General features: G+C 45.0%; 1 protein-coding gene across 4 annotated transcripts in view; it reads left to right on the forward strand.

The window, feature by feature from the left end:
- The window catches only part of LOC134350972 (pleckstrin homology domain-containing family A member 2-like), a 125569-nt gene that overhangs the window by 20259 nt on the left and 84538 nt on the right, over positions 1-20772 (forward strand). For all 4 annotated transcript variants that reach the window (XM_063056910.1, XM_063056907.1, XM_063056909.1 and 1 more), the window contains exon 2: positions 13283-13446. In XM_063056910.1, the coding sequence (XP_062912980.1) occupies positions 13306-13446 (141 nt within the window). In that variant the 5' untranslated portion in view covers positions 13283-13305. The remainder of the gene's footprint in view (positions 1-13282; positions 13447-20772) is intronic.

Genomic DNA, 20772 nt, shown 5'->3' on the forward strand with positions numbered 1-20772 from the left:
TCGTCACCAAGATGGAGTGAAAAGCTTGTCTTGCATACCGTTCATGCAGATTAAGTCACTAGCCAGAGCACCGAGGCTGAAGATGGTAAAAGAAAAACAAAGTGTAGAATAAAGTGTAAAAGTTATCGAGGAAGTGCAGTGCTGGTTAATGGAGGAAAGCAATGAAGTTGGGCAGGGCTGCCATGTCATTGGTCAACACTACCAGCTGCTGGGTCACATGACCTGGGGTTGATTGGGTGCTTTACTGAAGGGGTCTGAGGTCAAAGTTGAGCTCATCGTCACGTGAACAAGTTCACGTGTTCGCCAATAGAATGAAAAACGTTCTTGCAGCGGCACTGTAGGTACGGAGCGTCATATGAAGCAGCGTTGACAAGAAAGACATAAATGCAAATTATTATAAGAAAGAACGCAGTTAGAAACAGGAACAAAATCCAGTTCATTTCGGTGCAAAGTGGTCGTAGTGTTGCTAAGCTGTAGTGATTAGTGTTCTGCCGGTTGGTTGAAGGGCAGTAGCTGCTCCTGAACCTGGTGGTGTGGGACTTCCAGCTTCTGTACTTTCTGCCTGAAGGCAGCTGCGAGAAGATGGCATGGCCCAGGTGGTGGGCATCTTTTGATCCTGCCACCCGCAGTAATCCAGGAGCTTTCTGAAGTTCTGCCGCCCTGCCCCCCCCCCCCCCCCCGGTACTCACTAGATTACACTGATTGACACTTCAGCATTGTCTTGCTTTAAAATCTTCATCCTTGTTTTCAGACTCTTTCATCCTTTAGCCCTCTCTGTCTCCGACAGTTTGCCGTGCACTGGGATCTGATGTCACTGGCTAGCTTCCATCTCACTGTTATCACTCTTGAACATACCCCTCACATGCTAAGAGATGAACAGATCTCCCAGTCCACCTTGTCATGGCAGTTGCACCTGTCTACCTGCACTGAAACTGTAGCAGTAACACTGCATTCTGCTCTCTCCTACCTCAGTGATGATCTGTTTGGATGACTCGGAAACAAAAGGTTTCCACTGTATTTTGGTACAGCTTCAAAGTACGTTTATTGTCAAAGTATGCAGCCTTGAGATTTGTCTCCTTACGGGCAGCCTCACAACAAGAAACCGGAAACCCATTTAAAAAAAAAGATTTAACAAACAGCCAATGTGCAGAAAGGGAGAGAGAGAGAGAGGAAAGAAACACATCATGCAAACAGTAAAAGCAAGCAGCAGCATTCAGAGTGAAAGTGAGTCTGTAGAAACAAAGCCTAGAGCAGTTGGTGCCAGCCACAGCCTCCGCCTCAGTGCCGCGGGGAGTGGAATAAATGTCGCGGAGGAGCGAGCAGAACGAACCCGACCTTCGCCTTTGGTCCCAGCACCCTGCCTTTTTAATCCGTCCAGGCCGGCGTACAAATCATCCAAGCATCAGGTTGTCCCTTGCACTGGGACCTGGGCTCTGTCAGCAACGATACGCTGTGGACCTTTTTTTTTGTTGCTGTTTTGTGCAATGGTGATCTGGGTAGACTAGCGCTGCGGCCTGCAGTTAACAAGAGACACAGCGCTGGTTTGAGCTGAACTGAACCTGCCGAGGCTCTTCCGATGTCTTTGAGATCTGGTGTTTTGTATTCTGTGGTTTTTCCCTTTTTGGGGATCTCTTGCCATTTGCGTGATTTGTTTTTCTGTGCGTTGGAGGTTTGATATTTTTCTTTGAAGATGTTCCATGGTTTTCTTTGTTTTGTGGCTGTCTGTGGCAAAGACGAATCTCAGGGTTGTTTACTGCTTACAGACTTTGATAATAATAAACATCCTAATTGTATCTGATACTACCATTACCTCCATAGCACGTTCCACACATCAACCGTTCTCATAAAAAAAATGTACCCCTCAAATCCCCTCAAAAACACCTTTCACTCATCTTAAAAAATGTCCTCTTGCTTTTGAATCATGAAAAAACAGTTACTTCCTCAATTATCTCAGATTTAATCCTATTGCCATTGGCATTTGTTCGTACAGCTCTCTCAGCTCCAAGTGCTCCTGCCCCCACCCTAAACCCTTCCACCAGCCCATCTGGAAATACCTCCTGAACTCTGTGCAATCTCCTGCAGAGACTGCTCAAACTTTTCTTAGTGATGCTCCGGGGAATTGCCTTGCCATGCTAGAAAGACTCTGCAGAGGTAAGTTGGCAGTGGTATGAAGAAGAGGTGAGGGACTTTCAGCTCAGTGCAACCTTGGGTTAACATCTAGGCGTCATCTGATCGACTGCTGGCTGGTGGTGTACAGGCATCAGCACTGGACTTTGAGGCGAACGGTCATGGTTTGAATTCGGCCGGTTCCTTGCAGGCTTTCCATCCGTGCTGCGCTGAGCGTCAAGCTCGCAACTTGGCCTCGTTTTAAAAAAAACAGTCCAATGGCAAAAAATGGAAATGTGACACAACAACATCAAACCCTGAGAGAAGCGAATGGTGTGTTGAGGCTTGAAGCAAGTTCACAGGAAGCTGAAATGTCCACAGTCATTCGTCATAAATTTAGTATGATTCCATGCAGTCTATTTTCAAAGTTCAAAGTAAATCTATTATTAAAGTACATATGTCACTGTATACAGCCCTGAGATTCATTTTCTGAGGATGTTCTCAATAAATCCATAATATAATAATAACCATAATAGAATCAATGAAAGACCGCACCAACTTGGGCATTCAACCATTGTGCAAAAGACGACAATCTGTGCAGGTACAATAATAATAAGAAGCAATAAATATTGACAACGTGAGATGAAGAGTCCTTGAAAGTGAGTTAATAGGTTGTGGGAACATTTCAATGATGGGACAAGTGAAATTGCCCTCCTTTGGTTCAAGAGCTGGATGGTTGAGGGGTAGTAGCTGTCACCGCCTGAACCTGGTGGTGTGAGTCCTGAGGCTCCTGAAGCCTCAGCATAGTTAAGAGTAGTTCCTTCTGTTCTGGTCACCACTCTACAGAATGATGTGATTGCACTGGAGAGACTGCTGAAAAGGTCCACCAGGCTGCTACCTGGACTGGAAGACTTCAGATATCGGGAGGGATGGTTGGGCTGGACTTACTTTCCCCGGAGTGAACGGGGCTGAGAGAGCGATCTGATAGAGGTGTATCAAATAAGGAGCAGAGATAGGGTAGATCGCTAACACCTATTTCTCATGGAGGGGGTCAAAACCAAGAGGGTATATTTTTAAGATGAGCGAAAGGAGTTTTTAAAGGATTTGAGGGGTAAGCTTTCATGGCAATGGTTGATGCCTGGAACATGCTGCAGGGGTAATGGTGGAATCCGATACAACTAGAATGTTTCAAAGGTTCCAAGTATGTTTATTGTCAAAGTCCGTATGCAGTATACAACCCTGAGATTCATTTTCCCCATAGACAGCCACAAAACAGAGTAAACCATGGAACCAGTTCAAAGAAAAACATCAAACCCCCAATGCACAGGAAAAGCCCCAAAACACACAAATGGCAAGAAAAGAGAAAGAAGGGGGAAAACACAGAATACAAAACATCAGATCACAAAGGCATTGGAAGAGTCTAGGTAGATTCAATTCGGTTCAATGCAATGCTGCGTCCCTCGCTATTCGCAGACCGCGGTGCTGGTTGCACAAAACAGCAACCAGAAAGGGAGCATCCAGAAACCAGAAACACATCTGGGCAAACTGCAAGAGTCCGTTCCACAAGCTGTGTCGATTAAACCTTGCCCGAGATCTGTAAACTCCAGCATCATCCTCCGGCAGTATTGTGCAAGAGAGGGAGGGAGAGACAGAGACTGTTCTTACATCGGCATCTTCCTCCCGGAGCGTTGAGCAAGAGGGAGAGAGAAAACATTTGTACATCGGCACCTTCCTCCGGGAGCAGAGAGAGAGAGAGACCGTACATGCACGTAGAGAGCACAGAACACCCACTCGCCTTCCGCTCTAGTCTTCGTTGATTTCAATCTTCAACGCTTTAATCAGCGGGATCAGCAAGAAATGGAGTTGATTATGGGCTCTCCAGGCTTCTTGGCTGCACGCTTCACTCGAAACCTTGCCTGAGAGAGGTTCGTTCCATGGAGACAGCAAAGCGCCAGGTCGCTCAGTCAGCCAAAATGTAAATCACAGGCTCCGGCCGTAGCAGAGCCACGTTTGAAAGAAGAAGGTGAAGTAAAGGAAGTGAAAGAAGTTTCATGAACCACCTGAAGGAGGCCGCCTTTGGCTGCGTTATTCGCTGGCTCCTTCTCCCTTCCCGAAGGCATTCAAATTGACTTTTAAACAGGCAAAGCATAGAAGGATGTGAACCTACTGAGGGCAAATAAAATCAGTGTAGATGGGTAAACATGGTCAGGATGAATAGTCTGCTTCAGTGCTTTCTGACTCTGTGTGTTCCTGTGCTTGATCGTCACATTGCAGTGAGTAAATCACTCAAAGAGGGCTCTTCCCATGTCTGCACATGATCAAGTGGGAAATGTGCGGGAGATTCCATGGTATTCCCATTACCGTAACCATTAAAAAAAAACCCATGTAAATATTGATTGACCTTTGAACATTAGGAAGTCATGAGTTTGAGCAAACAAGTGGAATCTTTGCTGAAGTGCATACAGGATCAAACAAGACAGCCACAATGACATTAACACACTTCTCCTATTACCAGGAACCCTTTCAGATAATCAGCTGTAACTCGTGTCTCCATACAATGCACTGCATTCTCACAGATTGTGGAAAGGTACAGTGTTGAGCTGCTGAACGTTGACAGTGCCAAGTAGAATTGGTTTCCGTTTGACTCACATTAAACTTCCAGGTTGGATTGTTTCTTGGAGGGCATGGGTTAATGTATTTAGCAGGAGCTGCCTCTGCATTATGTTTTAAGGCACTGCATCTTAACATGAATGAAGTCATTTGCTGGCCAGATTTAACTGTTTATTGGCAGCTGGTCAAGAAGGCTGTGCTTCCAGTTCTGGGGAAGATGGTTGGACCTGCGCTCAGCAGATGTGAGATGTTCGATCAGTCGTTGAGTGGGAAAAGTTGGACAAAATATCCTCCCACTGTGTCCATTGGGGTTGGTTTTACAGTTAAACATTTAGTGGAAGGTTGAACACTGGCCTGGTCCTGTTTTACTTCAACGTGGTCACCTTTCCCAGAGTGAATTTCGAGAACGGCTTGTGTTGCATCCCTCTGGGACCAACCCCCCCCCCCCGCGCGAGTTGCACCCGCGTATCTGGCGCGGTTATTGTATGTTGTGCTGGTGAAGTTGTGTCCCTCCTCACGCAGTGATGTTTCATTGGGGCGATGCCCATGTTGGTCCACAATACACTGTGGTGAGCCACAGTGGTTATGTCAGACTGGGAACCCACTACAGTAATCCGTCCTGTGCTCTTCAACTTCAGAAGGGGTTTACCAAGACACCCTCTCTGGATTAGAGGGCATGAGCTACGATGAGCTACAAACTTGGTCTGTTCTCTCTGGAGGCTGAGGAAAAGTTTAATATTGAGAGGCATGGATAGACTGCTGGAATCTCCCCACCATCACCAAAGGGTCTAACTGTCTAATACTAGGGAGCAAGTCTTATGAAGTCAGAGGGGGAATAATTAAAAGGAAATGTGTGGGGCCAGTTTTTTTTAGTTGCACAGAGAGCAGTGGGTGCCTGGAATACCCTGCCAAGAGTGGTGGTGAAGACAAATACAATAGAAGTGTTTAAGATGCCCTCTGATAGGCATACGAGTGTGCAAGGAATGGAAGGATGTGAACCATGCACAAGCAGAAGGAATTGGGTGTCCATTAGCATAATTATTTTGGCACAACAGTGTGGACTGGAGGGACTTTTCCCGTGCTGTACTGCTCTGTGTAATGCAGTAACCTGACCCTGTGACGTTTTCCACTGGGCCTACGACAACTTTGATCTGCGTCCCCATGCCTCCCTCTGTCCCCAGTACCTGCAAGGCATTGGACTGTGGCCTGCCGATCATCCCACCTCTGGCCTCCAGCTCTCCATCGGCCAAAAACAGAAGGCTCACGGGCCCCAAGTTCACCAACGGCCTCTTTTTCCCGGGCCCCCATTTTCCTGCTGGTGGGCCCCGTTGAGGATTAAGGATCAGCGGAGGGCTGTGATGGACACGGACACTGCACACTGTACAGTGATGTTGTGGTTTGGCTTTGACCATGACGCAGTGCTTTGACTAGGGGAATGGCGATGCACCCTGGACATTCATGGTTGTGGTTGGACCTTTTTTTTTGCTGGATGAGAGCGATTATTGAGGGCTTTGTTTGATTCGGCAGAGGCCTTTTGATGCTGACATTCTGCAGTTCATTGGGCCTCACTCGCTCTTTTGGAGAAACGCAGTGGGTTCGAGACCTTGTATTTAAAACGGAGGGGTTAATAGGTTCAGAGGGCACAGCCTCAGAGGAGAAAGAGGTCCCTTTAGAACAGAGATGAAGAGGAATTTCTTTAGCCATCGGGAGGTGAATCTGGGGGAATTCATTGCTACAGACAACTGTGGAGGCCCAGTCACTGCATATATTTAAGATGGATGTTGATAGGTTTTTGATTAATAAGGACATCAAATGTTGCACGGAGAAGGTAAGAGAATGAGGTTGAGAGGGAAAATGTATCGGCCACAATTGAATGGTAGAGCTCGATGGGCTAAATGGCCTAATTCTGCTCCTAGTGTACCTAGGGAGTGATGATGCTTACTTACTTTGCACTATTTATTAAATTTTTTGCGCTACTTAAAGTCATAGAAAAGTGCAGCACTTGTATGTATTAAATAGTTATATGTATTTGCTGTAATTCCGTTTTTTTTATTATGTATTGAATTGTACTGCTGCAGCAAAAGCAACAAATTTCACGACATGCTGGTGATACTAGATCTGATTCTGATGTTCTCTGGACATTCATGGCTGCTTGGGCCTGTTTCTTGCTGTATAACAGTGATACCAAGGACCTTGTTTGGTTCAGCGGAGTCTCTTTGACACTGTTATTGTTGAAGTTTATTGGGCCGCTCTCGTGAGGTGGTATGACATGAGTTCCAGTCCCACTCCAGGAACATCAGGAATCGGAAGCAGGAGTTGGTCATTCCTGACGTTGTAGCTGGCCATGCTTCTAAAGCTAAGGAGTTGGAGAAATGAATAAATCTTCCTTTCCTTCCCATATGCCTGGCTTTTCTGATTCTCAGCTGGCTTTGGGCATGGTCACAGAGTCAGTTGGACTTCTGGCCTTGAGGATAGGAGAAGGTGGGGGTGGTTGTAAATCCCAACTCTCCGTGGTCAGTGGGTAGGGCTGTGAGCAGTCGGACAGTATAAACTTACGGAAATAGGAGGCCACTCAGCCCCTCAAGCCTGTCTTGCCATCCAGTGCATTCATGGCTGGTCCATTTTGTACCCATTCTCCAGAACCCTCAGTTTCCTGCTCTTTCAAACATTTATCTGTCTCTGTTGCAGCCTCCAACCCCCTAGGGTAGAGAATTCACCGCACCCTGTGAGAAACATTTCCCACGCACCCCAGGTTTTAAATACCATCCCCTTGTCCTGTAACTATGACCCTTCATTTGAGACAAGCAGAATCATCTCAATATCTATGCTGTCATGTCCCCTTAAGATCTAACAGCCAATCTGCTGGACTCGTTGAAGGTTGCAAACCAAAATGTTGGCAATTCTTTTACCCCACAGATGCTGCTCGATCCAATGAGTTCCTCCAATAGTTTTTTGCTCCAGATTCCAGCATCTGCAACATGTTTCGTGAGGATCTCCACTTATTTTTGTAAATTACAAAGAGCATAGATCTTTGTTCTTTGAAGCGGAGGTTGGCAGGTTCTTGATTAGTAAGGGTGTCAAAGGTTACAGGGAGAAGGCAGGAGAATGGGTTGAGGGGGATAATAAATCAGCCATTGCAGAATGGTGGGGAAGACTTAATGGGCCAAATGGCCTGATTTGGCACCTGCGGTCGTTATCTTTTTAAACTGCTCATGATAAGACAGCCTACTCCCCCCAGGAATTAACCTATGAATCTGTTGGACTTCTTCCAAGGTTAGTACTTCTTAAATAAGGGGAATGGCACTATAAGGTAGAAGGTTGATTAGTTGTGGGGTGCCGTGAGCATCTCCTGGCCCTCATTCAATCTGTGCACCCTAAGTGGCCCCATTCTTGGAGGATGCCAATGTTGAGTCTGCTGGGGGTGGTGGAAGCCTCCAGATCTCCTGGAGCAGTTGAGTGAAAGGGCAAGGCTGATATAACCCAAAACCATGAAGAAAGGGAAGGGTGAACACCAGCCCTTAAAACACATAAACTTCGTTTTTGTGGGATCTAGCAGAATTTACTCTAAAGTTCTAGACAATGGACACGTTTCAATAGCTGTTTAACAGGAGAAAAAAAGAGGAAGCTCTATTGTCATTTTGTAGGCTCATCCTTAAAGTAATCTTTTAGATTTTGCAGATCTTAGTTATAATTTCATAAGTGCTTGGCTGCTGAGCGGAAGAAGAACTTCTATTGAAACAGGCTTCTGCTTGCGGGTGTTTGGACTCTGTCATCTCTGAGTTTCTGGCAAAATCCTATTTTGTTCTGGCAATCAATTGGAGAGGGTGGGCGCTCGAGAGAGGTCAACCTCCCTCTCCCACCAATCCCCTTTTGGCCTTGCCTGACATTGGTGTGTAATTCAGATTCATGTGTGCAGTGCTGGAAGTTCACACTGGAAAGAGGAAGTTGAGGACAATCTGCATCACTGCCTGTCAACACATCCTGAAACACAAAAGCCTTTTGAGCCCTTTGAAGTGTGCGCGGTATTGCAATCTAGAAGAAACTATCACGCTGAAGCAAGTTGGACGTGAGACAATAGCAGCCCTTCCCTGGATGAAGACAGAGGAGTGGACCTCTTCATTCAAAGAGCCACCACAGGTAAAGTGGACGGAACTGGAATCTTTGTGCATTGTGTGGTTCAACTTTCTTATCCAGTCCAGTTCAATTTACCTCTGCAATGGTGTGCTCCGTGCTGGAGATACGATGTAGACTCCAATGTACTTAAGCCAGATCCTAGGTGTATCTTTAAAGCAATGAATCTCTGCAGTGACACAGGGAGATGTAACAGGTCAGTACAGACAGATAGCAGAGGAACTGAGGCTTATTGGGTACAAGTGATCTCTTGAAGGGAATGTCTTTGATTGGCTGTGATATCCCTGAGACAATCCACCCCCTCAGTCACAGAGCCATACGCCATGGTGATTGAATCAAATGGATGCATTGTTATGATTGGATTTCAGGTCAGAGGCTGGGTCTCTTCTGAGATTGGTTAGGGCAGCGCTCATCTCTGACGTTTAACCTTAGAAATGGACGATACTGGTTGTGTGTAATAATATTTTGGGTATAATAATCACTGAATGAGTTGTTGTCACTTTAAAACTCTGTTCCTGAATGCCTGCCTTGCTCGGATGGACGGAGGAACTGAATCTGGGCTGAATACTGAGGGTATCTCCCACAACAGTACCTACTCCCACATGGGCACGATTCCAGTAGACACTGTCAGGAATAGAATCCTGGCTGTTTTGCCCCATCTTGCTCCCGTAGTCTTGATCTTCAAGGACAATTATGATAAGACTGGGAGCAACATTAGACCATTCAACCATTGAGTCTGTTCTGCCATTCAATCATGGCTGATTACAGATGTTCTCTTCCATCCATGGATCAGTGGGCTTGGCAGCAGCTCAGACCCAAAACCAAGATGTTTCTAGCCTCCTAAGATAGGTGCTGGAGTTGGAAACAATAAATTGCGTGGATTTATAAACGTTAGAAGCCATTTAACACAGAAGGGTGTTATAACCTAGAATGGACTTGAAGGGATTAGCATCCATATGGAAGTTCAAAGGTCATTTTCCATATACTTGAGACTAAGGCTCATTTTTGCAGGAAGGTGATTGTTACTGGATGCAGCCAAGGGCCTGGATCACTGATATAGAGCTGAGAGTTCAAATCCCACTGAAGCAGCTGCGAAATTTAAATTCAAGTAATTTTAAAAATATGGAATATTCTTTTAGGTTTTTTTTAAAAAGAAAATCTGGTCTTGGTAACTAATGTAACCCATCTGATTCACTGGGGCCTACCTTGACTGATGTATCCCATATATGATAGTAAGCCTAACGCGCTCGACAATAGCTGTCCTCTCAGTTCAAGGGCAGCCAACGCTGGAGAATCAGTGGCTGGTGACGCCGACAATTTGTGAATGAGTAGTTGAATGTCTGGGGTTGGGCCGCAAGATCACTGTAAACCATCTGAGGTTACTGATATGTGGACTTCCAGATGTGCCAGAATCAACTTGCTCTCCATGGGTGTCTCCCTCAACGTAGTGAGGATTGGCAGTGTGGTGTGGCCACATAATCCCTCTGTGCTGATGCAGTGGGGTGGGGACAAGGGAGAACAAGCCCTGCCCATAAAACCCCTTGAATGAAAGCTTCAACAGCTGACTAAGCCTAATTTTGTTCGTAGACAGACTTTGACCATGTCTTTTGATAATTTGGATTTGGTTGCCTTCCAGACTGTTAGAAGACTAACAGGCATCTAAGATTATAAACCCCACACAAAAAAAGACACTTGAATATTCCCAGCTGCTGCCGCCATGTGCAAACCTAAGAGTACCTCAGCATATCTTGAACAGATCTCTTGTGCAATTAAGAATTCCTGATCTCCCAGTCTACCCCACCATGGACCATATGTCACTGGCTGTTCCAGTACAATGACCATGATAAAGTTAGACTTCCTCTGTAACTGTAACACTATATTCTGCATTCTATTTTCCTTTTGTATTGCCCCAATGTACATAAATGTGTAATGATCTCTGGATGGCCTGCATCGCTTTTCACTGTATCTCAGTACAAATGTCAGTAGTAAACCAGTTACCAAATCTGGTGCTGAATCTCCAGATACAGTTGCCGAAAGTTAGAAATGGAGCCTCTAACATTTTCCAGTAAGTCTAAGACTGGACTGATGGCCTAATGGCCACCTACAGCCTTGTAAGGTTTGTATGATTTTAATCACACTGACCTTCCAAGGCTTGAAGTGCATTGCTGTCATGATATTTTAATACCAAAGTATTTGAAATGACTTAAAAATCACACCTCACTACCTTCATACAAGCATTGCCTTTTCACATTTGTAACTGGCACAAGAATTTGCATCAAAAAGCAATCTTAATCATTGGCAACTTTGCATTCACTCTGTGTGATACTGCATTGGACTTTCACTCCCTTGAATGTTAATCTCCTCCCAACTTTTGTACTTTGGGTTTACTGGAGGTGATTGGCCTGGCAGCAGTTTGGTAATACATTAAAACCTCACTGTAGCTGCAGTAACAACGGATGGATATTGTATTCTGGACTTCTGACCCATCATGAGCTCTGAATTAATCCTTTTTATGATACATAATTAAATCTTAAGAGAGTTTTCATTTCAGTAACAGCAGTCTCATCGCCAGATGTTTTAAATCCTTTCTTGCTTAAGGCAGCTTTTAAAAACTTACTTTGGTATTGGGAAACATTTTGAAAGTATCCACAGGCAGAATTAGCAGTGAGTAAGGAGGCCAACTGTGGATTGTGTCAAGAAAGCCTGTAAAAGACACATTATTTGTTAAGGACAGATTGTGTGGAGACAGATTCTTTGAAATGATGAGTGAGGGGAAATGTGGTTGATGTAATATATGGAGTTTTCAAATGCATTTGATACAGTGCCTCATTGTAGGCTTGTTGCCAAGGTTGAACCTTGAGGAATCGAGGGGTAGGGATTGTTGTGTCATCATGGATGGAAGTGTGGTAAAGAAACAAAAAAGAATGTGGAAGAGTCATGTTATTTTTAGTGTGGGAGAGACATGTACAGCAGAGGTCTCCAGCTTTATAAACAGAGTCGCAGGAAATGAGCAGAAAAAGTCTGAGAGCACCAATAAATCACTAGCTCACTCACCCACTCCACGGAAATGAATAAACAGTCGACGTTTCAGGCCGAGACCCTTCTTCAGGACTGGAATGGAAGAGGAAAGATGCCAGAATAAAAAAAGAAGTTGGTGGGTGGGGGAGAGGGGAAGAAGAACTAGCTGGAAGGTGATGAGTGAAGCCAGGTGGATATGAAAGAGAAAGGGCTGGAGAGGAAGGAATCTGATAGGAGAGGAGAGTGGACCGTAGGAGAAAAGGAAGGAGGAGAAGGACCAGAGGGAAGTGATATGCAAGAGGCAAGAGGGCAGAATGGAGAATAGAAGGGGAGGGAATTGTTAACCAGAAGGAGAAATTGACATTCATGCGTCAGTTTGGAGGCTACTCAGACAGAATTTAAGGTGTTGCTCCTCACTGTTTCAGCTACAGTTGGAGAACAGGGTCCCGTTCCAGGAGAGGCACTTTGTAATATTTTGACTGTTTCCCAAAGTGCTCCCATTATTTGTTTTCCCTGTAAGCACCGTTTGTTCCCATGAAGATGACAATGTAGATTAGTATCTGCACTGATAGCTATCTTGTAATTTACCCATGAGTTGTCCCCCCCATCGGCACCTGGGTCCTGTTGATTGAACGAAGGGCAGAATGAGAAGCAGGCCCTTCGCAAATTAAACTCAATCTCCTCAGCTGTACGTAATCCATATCTCTCCATTCCCTGCATAACAAGTATCTTAACAACCTCTTCAGTGTCACTAATGTATCTGGTTCCACCACTCCTCTGGCAGCCTGTGTTTAAAGCAAAAACTTGCCCTACACATCTTCAAGCTTTCCATTTCTCAGCTTAAATGCATGTCCTCTGTTACTTGATATTTCTACCCTGGGGATAAAGATTCTGACTGGTTACCCTATCCCAGAATTATGTAAGTTTCTGACAGGTCTCCCCTCAGCCTCTACCGCGCCAGAGAAAACAACGCAAGTTTGTCCAACCTCCCCTGGTTGCTTGTACTCTGTAATCCAGGCAACATCCTGGTAAACATCTGCACCTTCTCCAGAGCCTCCACATCCTTCCTATAATGGAGGCGACCAGAATCACCCATGATACTCCCAAGTACGGCCTAACCAAAGTACCATCCAGCAGCAACATGACGCCCTGACTTTGCACTCAGCGCCGTGACCAATGAAGGCCGGCGTGCCAGATGCCTTTCTACCCGTGTAACCACTTTCAGGGAGCTCTGAACTTCAACTCTTAAAGATTCACTCAGACAGTAGCCAATGGTGTTTCATTCATTTGACAACCGACCCGAAAGCCGATCGGTTCTCTGCTGTGTTTCAAGACCATACGCGTTCCTGTTTTTGCAATTTAGCTCTCCGTTAAGACAGTGGTATCCATTTTAACACCTGGTTTTGTTTTCCCTCAGTGTGATGATCAGTGAGAATAGAAATGCCTTATGTGGATCGATACAGCCGTGTCTGTGGGTTCTTGGACATTGAGGAGGTGGAAGGCAGCGGGAAGTTTCTGCGGCGGTACTTCATCTTGAACACATCAGACAATGCACTCTTCTGGTACATGGATAACCCGCAGGTACGTGCGCCCTACCGTCAGCTATTTGTAGTGTGGTAACGTTTTGATAAAACGGAGGGAGGAGCTTTATGAGCGCTGTTTTGTGTGGCCTGGCTTTCTGTACTTTGTGGTTACCGCTTGCCTTCATCTAGGCTAGTGACCTGAAGATCTGAAAATTGGCCCCCTCGGTTCTAAGCAAAGCACATGGTGTAGTGATTTAAGCTGTTTGAACTCTTTAGGTTCATGGACATAAAAGGAGCCAAATTTTAGGTTTGCACTTTATTGCACATGCATTGTTTTGTTAACTGTTTAGTACGTATGAGAGTACTCCTTTCTTGATGTCTTAATGCTCCCATTTCTGCTTAATTAAATTTCTTGCCTAGAGAATGATTTAGTGGAAGTTCCCCTGGTGGATCTTTTCCGCAGGGGGCAACTAGAGCAAAGACTAAATGCAATTTTTTTTACCAGAAGTAGGAGAGTGTTCAGCACTTGACCCCTTTCAAGCCCTAGCCGGCCAGCTCTCCCGTCCATTCTGCTCTCCAATGGACATTAAATTGGACTACATCCGACTCCAATGAAATACTCGGCAGGAGTACAGAAACGGACGTGATTGCGGACACTGCCGTTCAGCTATTTATTTATGTAACAGCTTTTCCCCCAAGCCATCGCAATACCAAACTACTGCCCTCCGCTGTGCCTATTGTCTTGTTGATTATTTATTGTAATGCCTGCACTGTTCTGTGCACTTTATGCAGTCCCGGGTAGGTCTGTAGTCTAGTGTAGTTTTTGTGTTGTTTTACGTAGTTCAGTGTAGTTTTTGTATTGTTTCATGTAGCACCATGGTCCTGAAAAACGTCTTGTTTTTACTGTGTATTGTACCAGCAGTTATGGTCGAAATGGCAATAAAAAGTGACTTGACTTGACTTGACTTGGCTTCTGCTGTGTGAGATCGTTCCTGGCCTAACTTTTTAAGCCTCCTTATCCTTCGCTGGGCTTAGTTTGTACACAACAACCAGCGTCCGGTTTAAAATGATTAATTGAGCTCTCATCTGGAGTGCCGTGTGCAGTTATGAACCCTTCATCTTAGGTGGATGTGAAGGTGGTCTGTTCCTTCAAGGTCCAAAAAACACTTGGTCAGTTCATCCTTTTTAAGTCTCTGAATCCCAAGAAGTTCCAGCCAATTTTCATGAGAGGAAGAGAGTGGATATTTGGAAAAAAAAATGTTTGCGGCAGAGAGCAGGGCAGTGGATTAGTTTGGAATCACTGTATGGAAGATGTCAAATTTTGTACTATTAAATTCTGAGAATATAAACGTGGCAAAGTCAATGCTTAGTAGTCTTTATTGAGATCATGCAACCAACTGCAGAGCATCACCATATCAACTAACCCTGCCTGGTTGATACATAGACACTCCATTAAAGCTTTGCAATGAACAGGTCCTCATTGTCCTCTGATCCCTTTCTCTACCAATTTCATCACTATTCATTGAAGCATTAAAATAACCCAGTGGAAGAACATTATAATTGAAGTTTCAGAGCATTTTGCAGATCGTTTATTGGAGGAAAAGGTAACCAGATGATTTGGATCTTTTAAAGCTTAGAAGAGTTTGTTTCAAAAATACAAGATCCTGAGGTGTCTTGACACACGTGTTGAGGAGCTTTTGTACGAGAATCTGGACCTAGGGGTGTCACTTTAAAAGTGAGTGATCACCTGTTTGAGGTAGATAGTTCGTTTCTTCTCTCAGAAGGTCATGAACCTGTACGATTCTCTTCCTTCAAAGGGTTGTGGAAGCAGTCACAGAGGGTCACAAAATGGGCCCTTCAGCCCAAGTTGTCCATGTTGACCCTATCTAGATTAGAGCCATTTGCTTGCACTTGGCCCATATCCCTCAAAATCAGGGGATCCCAACATTTTTATGCCATGAACCCTTACCATTACCCAAGGGAACCATGGACTCCAGATTGGGAACCCCTGCTCCAGACCTCATACCTGTCCAAATGTCATTTAAGTGTTGTTACTGTACCCGCCTGAACCATTCCACGTCCCAACCACCTTCTGTATGAAGTTGCCCTTTTGCTTCCCTTTTAAATCTTTCCCCCTTTCACCTTAAGCCTATATCCTCTAATTTTGGGTTTGCTTTCCTTGGGGATAAGGACTGCATGCATTCACCCTATCTATGGCCCTGAAGATCTTAGACATCTCAACAAGGTCACCCACCCCAGTTACCTTCGCTCAAAGGAATAAAGTCCTAACCTGCCCAACCAGTTGCTGCCTTCTAGTCCTGGCAATGTTCAAGGAGATCCCATTGAACTGAAAAGAGTGCAGATGTAATTTAAGGATGCTGCTAGTAATCAAAGGCTTGTGAGATGTTGACCAGGCTTGGACTTTATTCTTATATTGTGGGAGGCTGAGATTGATCATCATGAGGGAAGGTGAACGAGTGCAGCCTTTTATACTAGGGAAGGGGAACAAAAACTAGAGGTCTGAGGTTTAAGGTGAGAGGGGAAAGATTTAAGAGGAACTTACGGGACAACTTCACACAGAAGAAAGTGCATGTATGGAATGAAGATGTTGAATCATGTACAATATTAACATTTAAAAGACATTCAGGTAAGAACGTGGATAGGAGGGGTTTAGAGGGGTATGAGCTAAATGCAGGCCCATGGATTAGCTTGGTCGGCAAGGATAAGTGAGCCTGTTTCTCTGCTCTATTACTCTGCCTCTGTCACTCTAAATATTTGAATATTTTCAAACCGGAGGCAGATAGATTCATAAACTACATTTATAAATATAGATAGAGGCTATATTTCATTAGGAGTTTGAGGTGATTTGGTATGTCATACTAATATAGAAACATAGAAAACCTACAGCACAATACAGGCCTTTCGGCCCACAAAGTTGTGCCGAACATGTCCCTACCTTAGAAATGACCCATAGCCCTCTATTTTTCTAAGCTCCATGTACCTATCCAAAAGTCTGTTAAAAGACCCTATCGTATCAGCCTCCACCACCGTTGCCAGCAACTCATTCCATGCACTCACCACTCTCTGCGTAAAAAAAACTTACACCTGACATCTCCTCCGTACCTACTCCCCAGCACCTTAAACCTGTGCCCTCTTGTGGCAGCCATTTCAGCCCTGGGAAAAAGCCTTTGACTATTCGCACGATCAATGCCTCTCGTCATCTTGTACACCTCTATCAGGTCACCTCTCATCCTCTGTCGCTCTAAGGAGAAAAGGCTAGTTCACTTAACCTGTTTTCATAAGGCATGCTCCCCAAAGCAGGCAACATCCTTGTAAATCTCCTCTGCACCCTTTCTATGGTTTCCACATCCTTCCTGTAGTGAGGCGTCCAGAACTGAGCACAGTACTCCAAGTGGGGTCTGACCAGGGTCCTATATAGCTACAACATTACCTCTCAGCTCCTAAACTCAATCCCATGATTGATGAAGGCCAATACACTGTATGCCTTCTTAACCACAGCGTCAACCTGCGCAGCTGCTTTGAGCGTCCAATGGACTCGGACCCCACGATCCCTCTGATCCTCCACACTGCCAAGAGTCTTACCATCAATACTATATTCACCAAAAATTCTTGCAAATTTCTGTAGGTGTACCGTGGAGGGCATTCCAACTGGTTGCATCACCGTCTGGTGTGGGGTGGGGGGGAGGTGGGTGGCTACTGCATAGGGCCAAAGTAAGCTGCAGAGAGTTGTAAAATTGGCCAGCTCTATCTTGGGTACTAGCCCCCGTAATAACCAGGTCATCTTCAAGGAACAGTGCCTCAGAAAAGTGGTGTCCATCATTAGGGACCTTCACCACCCAGGGCATGCCTTCTTCTCATTGCTACCATCAGGAAGCCTGAGGACACATACTCAATGATTCAGGAACAGTTTCTGCCCCTAAATGACCAATGAATCCATCATTACTACCTCAGTACTTTTTTAAATTTCCTATTTGTGTCTGTGTGTAAATACGTACATATGCGCGCACGCACACACGCACACACACACACACACACAGTAATTGTTTTTTCTCTCTCTATTATTTTGATTCTGAAGTAAAGTGGTGCGAGGTGACCAGAGATAGGCAGACATGCAGAATTTAGATCAACCATGATCTCACTGAATGAAAGAGCAAGATGGAGGGGTCTGACCTACTCCCAGCACAGATTTGTACGTTGGAAAACTAGTTTTCTTCAGCAGTTTTACAAACCCTGCTACAATTGTGCCTTTTTCTTTTGGTGCATGACTCAATGCATTCACCTTGTGGAGATTAGGCTGCAAAATAATACTTGTTCTTCAGGGTGAGAAGGTCCTCCTGCACTCTCCTGTAGCCCAGTACATGTTGTGGGTGGTACCACACCTTGTGGCTTTCATACTGGCTGATCTTAAAGGTGTGAGCACTGACTCTCTGTCTGATTGCAGCAGTCTGCTGGAAGTGTGAGACACAGCTTTGCATCTTGTCAGCCACTGTTTTATCAGCAGTCTGCCCGTGCAGAATTCAGAACGGGCTCCGAGAATTAAATATAGTTCATTTGCAACTAATATTTGGGCAGGACGTCAGACTGGGGCAATGTACATTCGAAGTATGATGAAGCAATCCACTTACAACATTTGCCTGTGTTGCAGTGCAATGCCAAGTGGGGAGTGATTTACAGTGTGTGTGAGTGCTCAGCAACAAGGCTGGCGAGCCAGGAGCATAGCGGGTTGTGATATAGCAGCAGTAAGGTAGACTTTGGTCTGTCAAGGGGAGGGTTTGCTTGAATGGTATGGGAGAGATGAGGGATATTGGTAAGTCAGGACTGATAGAGCATTCTTGAACAAAGATGAAAGAGTAGCAGAGGAAAAAATAATATTCTTAAAGGTTTGAAGACAGACTTTTTCATTAGAATTAAAGTATGGAGCTGTTGGAGTGACAGGATGACCCTAGACAATGGGAGGTGGCAAGAAGAGCAAATATTGCAGAAAGGTGCAAGAACCCAATAGCAGGCGTTATGGGCTCCTTAATCATCCTAAAGTGAAGTGAAGCTGTAGGGAAAAGATTGGGGGGAATTTCTAAGCAATGTACAGGGCAATTGCCTTGATCTGAATGCTTCCTTTTCAGTAACGGTGCTGTACTGGGGAATAAAAGTGGAAATTTGGAACATTTTTCTGTGAGAATGTGTGTGGGGAATTGTGACAATGTCATCGATTTAGGGGAAAAAAGCCAGTTGTTAAAATGATCAGCTGGAGGATTGTTGTTAGCAAGTTGAGAGTTGTGGATCTGGTATACTCCTCAAAAGATTGGGAGGTAAAGAATGTATTCAATGAGAGTGAAGACTTCCAAAGGGGAGATTGCTCGGGTACAGATTAAGTACTTTCCCTCTTGGAGGAAGGCGGGATTTCCGAGCCAGAGCTCTGTGACAGTGAAAGATGCCTTGCCTGGAAATTCTTGGGTCAGTAGTGATAATGCACACTTTGTGGTGGCAAAATCCCTTTCTGTTTTGCTCACAGTTCCAGCAAAACCAAATTTTGGAGACTTTGCCCAGTATGGAGCTGCTGCTGGTGACATGTCTGAGAATGGACTTCTAGGCAACAGAGAAGAAATGATTTGGAGCAAAGATTTACAGTAAACCAAAAGACAATCTGCTGGGGGACCTCAGCAGGTCAAGCAGTCTCTGTGGGATTTTCAACATTTCAGGGCAACAACTGAAACCCAGGGTTTTGACCTGAAATGTTGACAGTTCCTGTCTCCCCACGGACGCTGAGTTCCTCCAGCAGATTGTTTCAGAATCAGGTTTTATCACTGACATTGAAAGTTGTTTTGTGGCAGCAGTGCAGTGCAAGATGCAGGACATTGCTGTAAGTTACATTAAAAAAATATATAATTAACAGTGCGAAAGAGGAGTAGAGAGCTGGCACTCAGTGGTTCACGGACTGTCCAGAAACCTGATGGGAGAGACTGTTCTCGAAATGTTGAGTGTGGGTCTTCAGGCTCCTGTACCTCCTTCCTGATGAGAAAGGGATATGTTCCAGACAGAGAGGACCCTTAATGATGAATGTCATCTTCCTGGGGCACAAACTCTTAAAGATTTTGTGCCTGACTCCAGCATCAGCTGTCTCTTGTGTCTCTCCCACCTTTATAGCAAACGTCAGCTCGGTAGCACCCAGGGCAAACGCAGAAAGCTTAGGAGTGACTAGGGTAGGGAGTACGAGAGAGGGAAAGGGTTTGTGTATGGGCTGCAAGTAACGTAAAAAGCGAAGTAAGAATAGGAAAAAAAAATCAGAGAAAGGAGCAGCAGCGAGTTCTTGCAGGTGTAGTGGATGTGATTAAGGATTAGAGCTGGTAGTAAGTAAAGGTGTTGTACTTTGTCTTGTTACCCCCAATGTCACAGTGAAGTTCTTCCTTCACTGTGACCTCCAGAGCTGATTGAATTTGGATGGGATGGACAACAAAGAAAATCTTTCCTGTTTTATAAACTTTGTCCACTTGCGTCCAATTCCAGCTGTGAGGCAACAAAGGCTATGTGCACGGGAGCATTTAAGTTACTGTGCGGCTGCGCACTCGTGCAGCTTAGGGGGAACGGTAGTGGCAGGTTGTGTTAACTCGGCAGGGTAATAGATAAAGATTAGAGGACGAGAACTTTGCTCAGGCCCAGAGTTCAAACCTTGAATGTCGGTCTCCAAAGTTGCAGTTGGGTGAGAAGAGTTTGGGCAAGTGGCTTCCTGTTGGGCTGGGGAGTTGCTTTTACATCTTTGTCTGAATCTAATTTGTGTTTAATGTCCAAATGAGGTTTCTGCAGACGTCTCTGGATCCGGGGCAGTTTTAATTATATACCTCAGCGTACTATCTTCCTCATTCCTTGTATTACCACCTGTCAGTATGTACTGGCTTCTAGTTGAGTTCCTGTTGTATTATAGTGTGCCATAACTGTACAGCACAGATATGGATTTACTTAACAGCTGCTGCCATCAAAGAAAGAAAGGAAGGAGCTCACAGACATCAAAAGCACACGTGCTTTGTTCTTCATTCTTAGCAACAGACACACAAGGAGGTTGAAGTTCACCAGCGTAGGTGGTGTTTAGATGCTCACTGGTAGTTTATCTCAAACGCAGTTTATTTTACGCAGTCAGCAGTGTAATTAGACACATCTGGATTCCCCGTTTGCCAGATGTGGATCACACTAATGTCTAGAACAACACTACTGGCCAACTCCCTCCAGTTGTAAGCACTCAGTGTTGGCTTGGAGGGCTGTTTCCATTTTGGGCACGTGTGTGTTTGGATGCTAGCCCATGCCTGATTTACTGGGGCTTTCAACGCTCTTCTGCCACGGTACAGAGTACAGGCAGAAGGCTGTTGTGCCTCCC

Source organism: Mobula hypostoma, chromosome 8 (assembly GCF_963921235.1).
Source record: "Mobula hypostoma chromosome 8, sMobHyp1.1, whole genome shotgun sequence".
In the NCBI taxonomy this organism is placed as follows: domain Eukaryota; kingdom Metazoa; phylum Chordata; class Chondrichthyes; order Myliobatiformes; family Myliobatidae; genus Mobula; species Mobula hypostoma.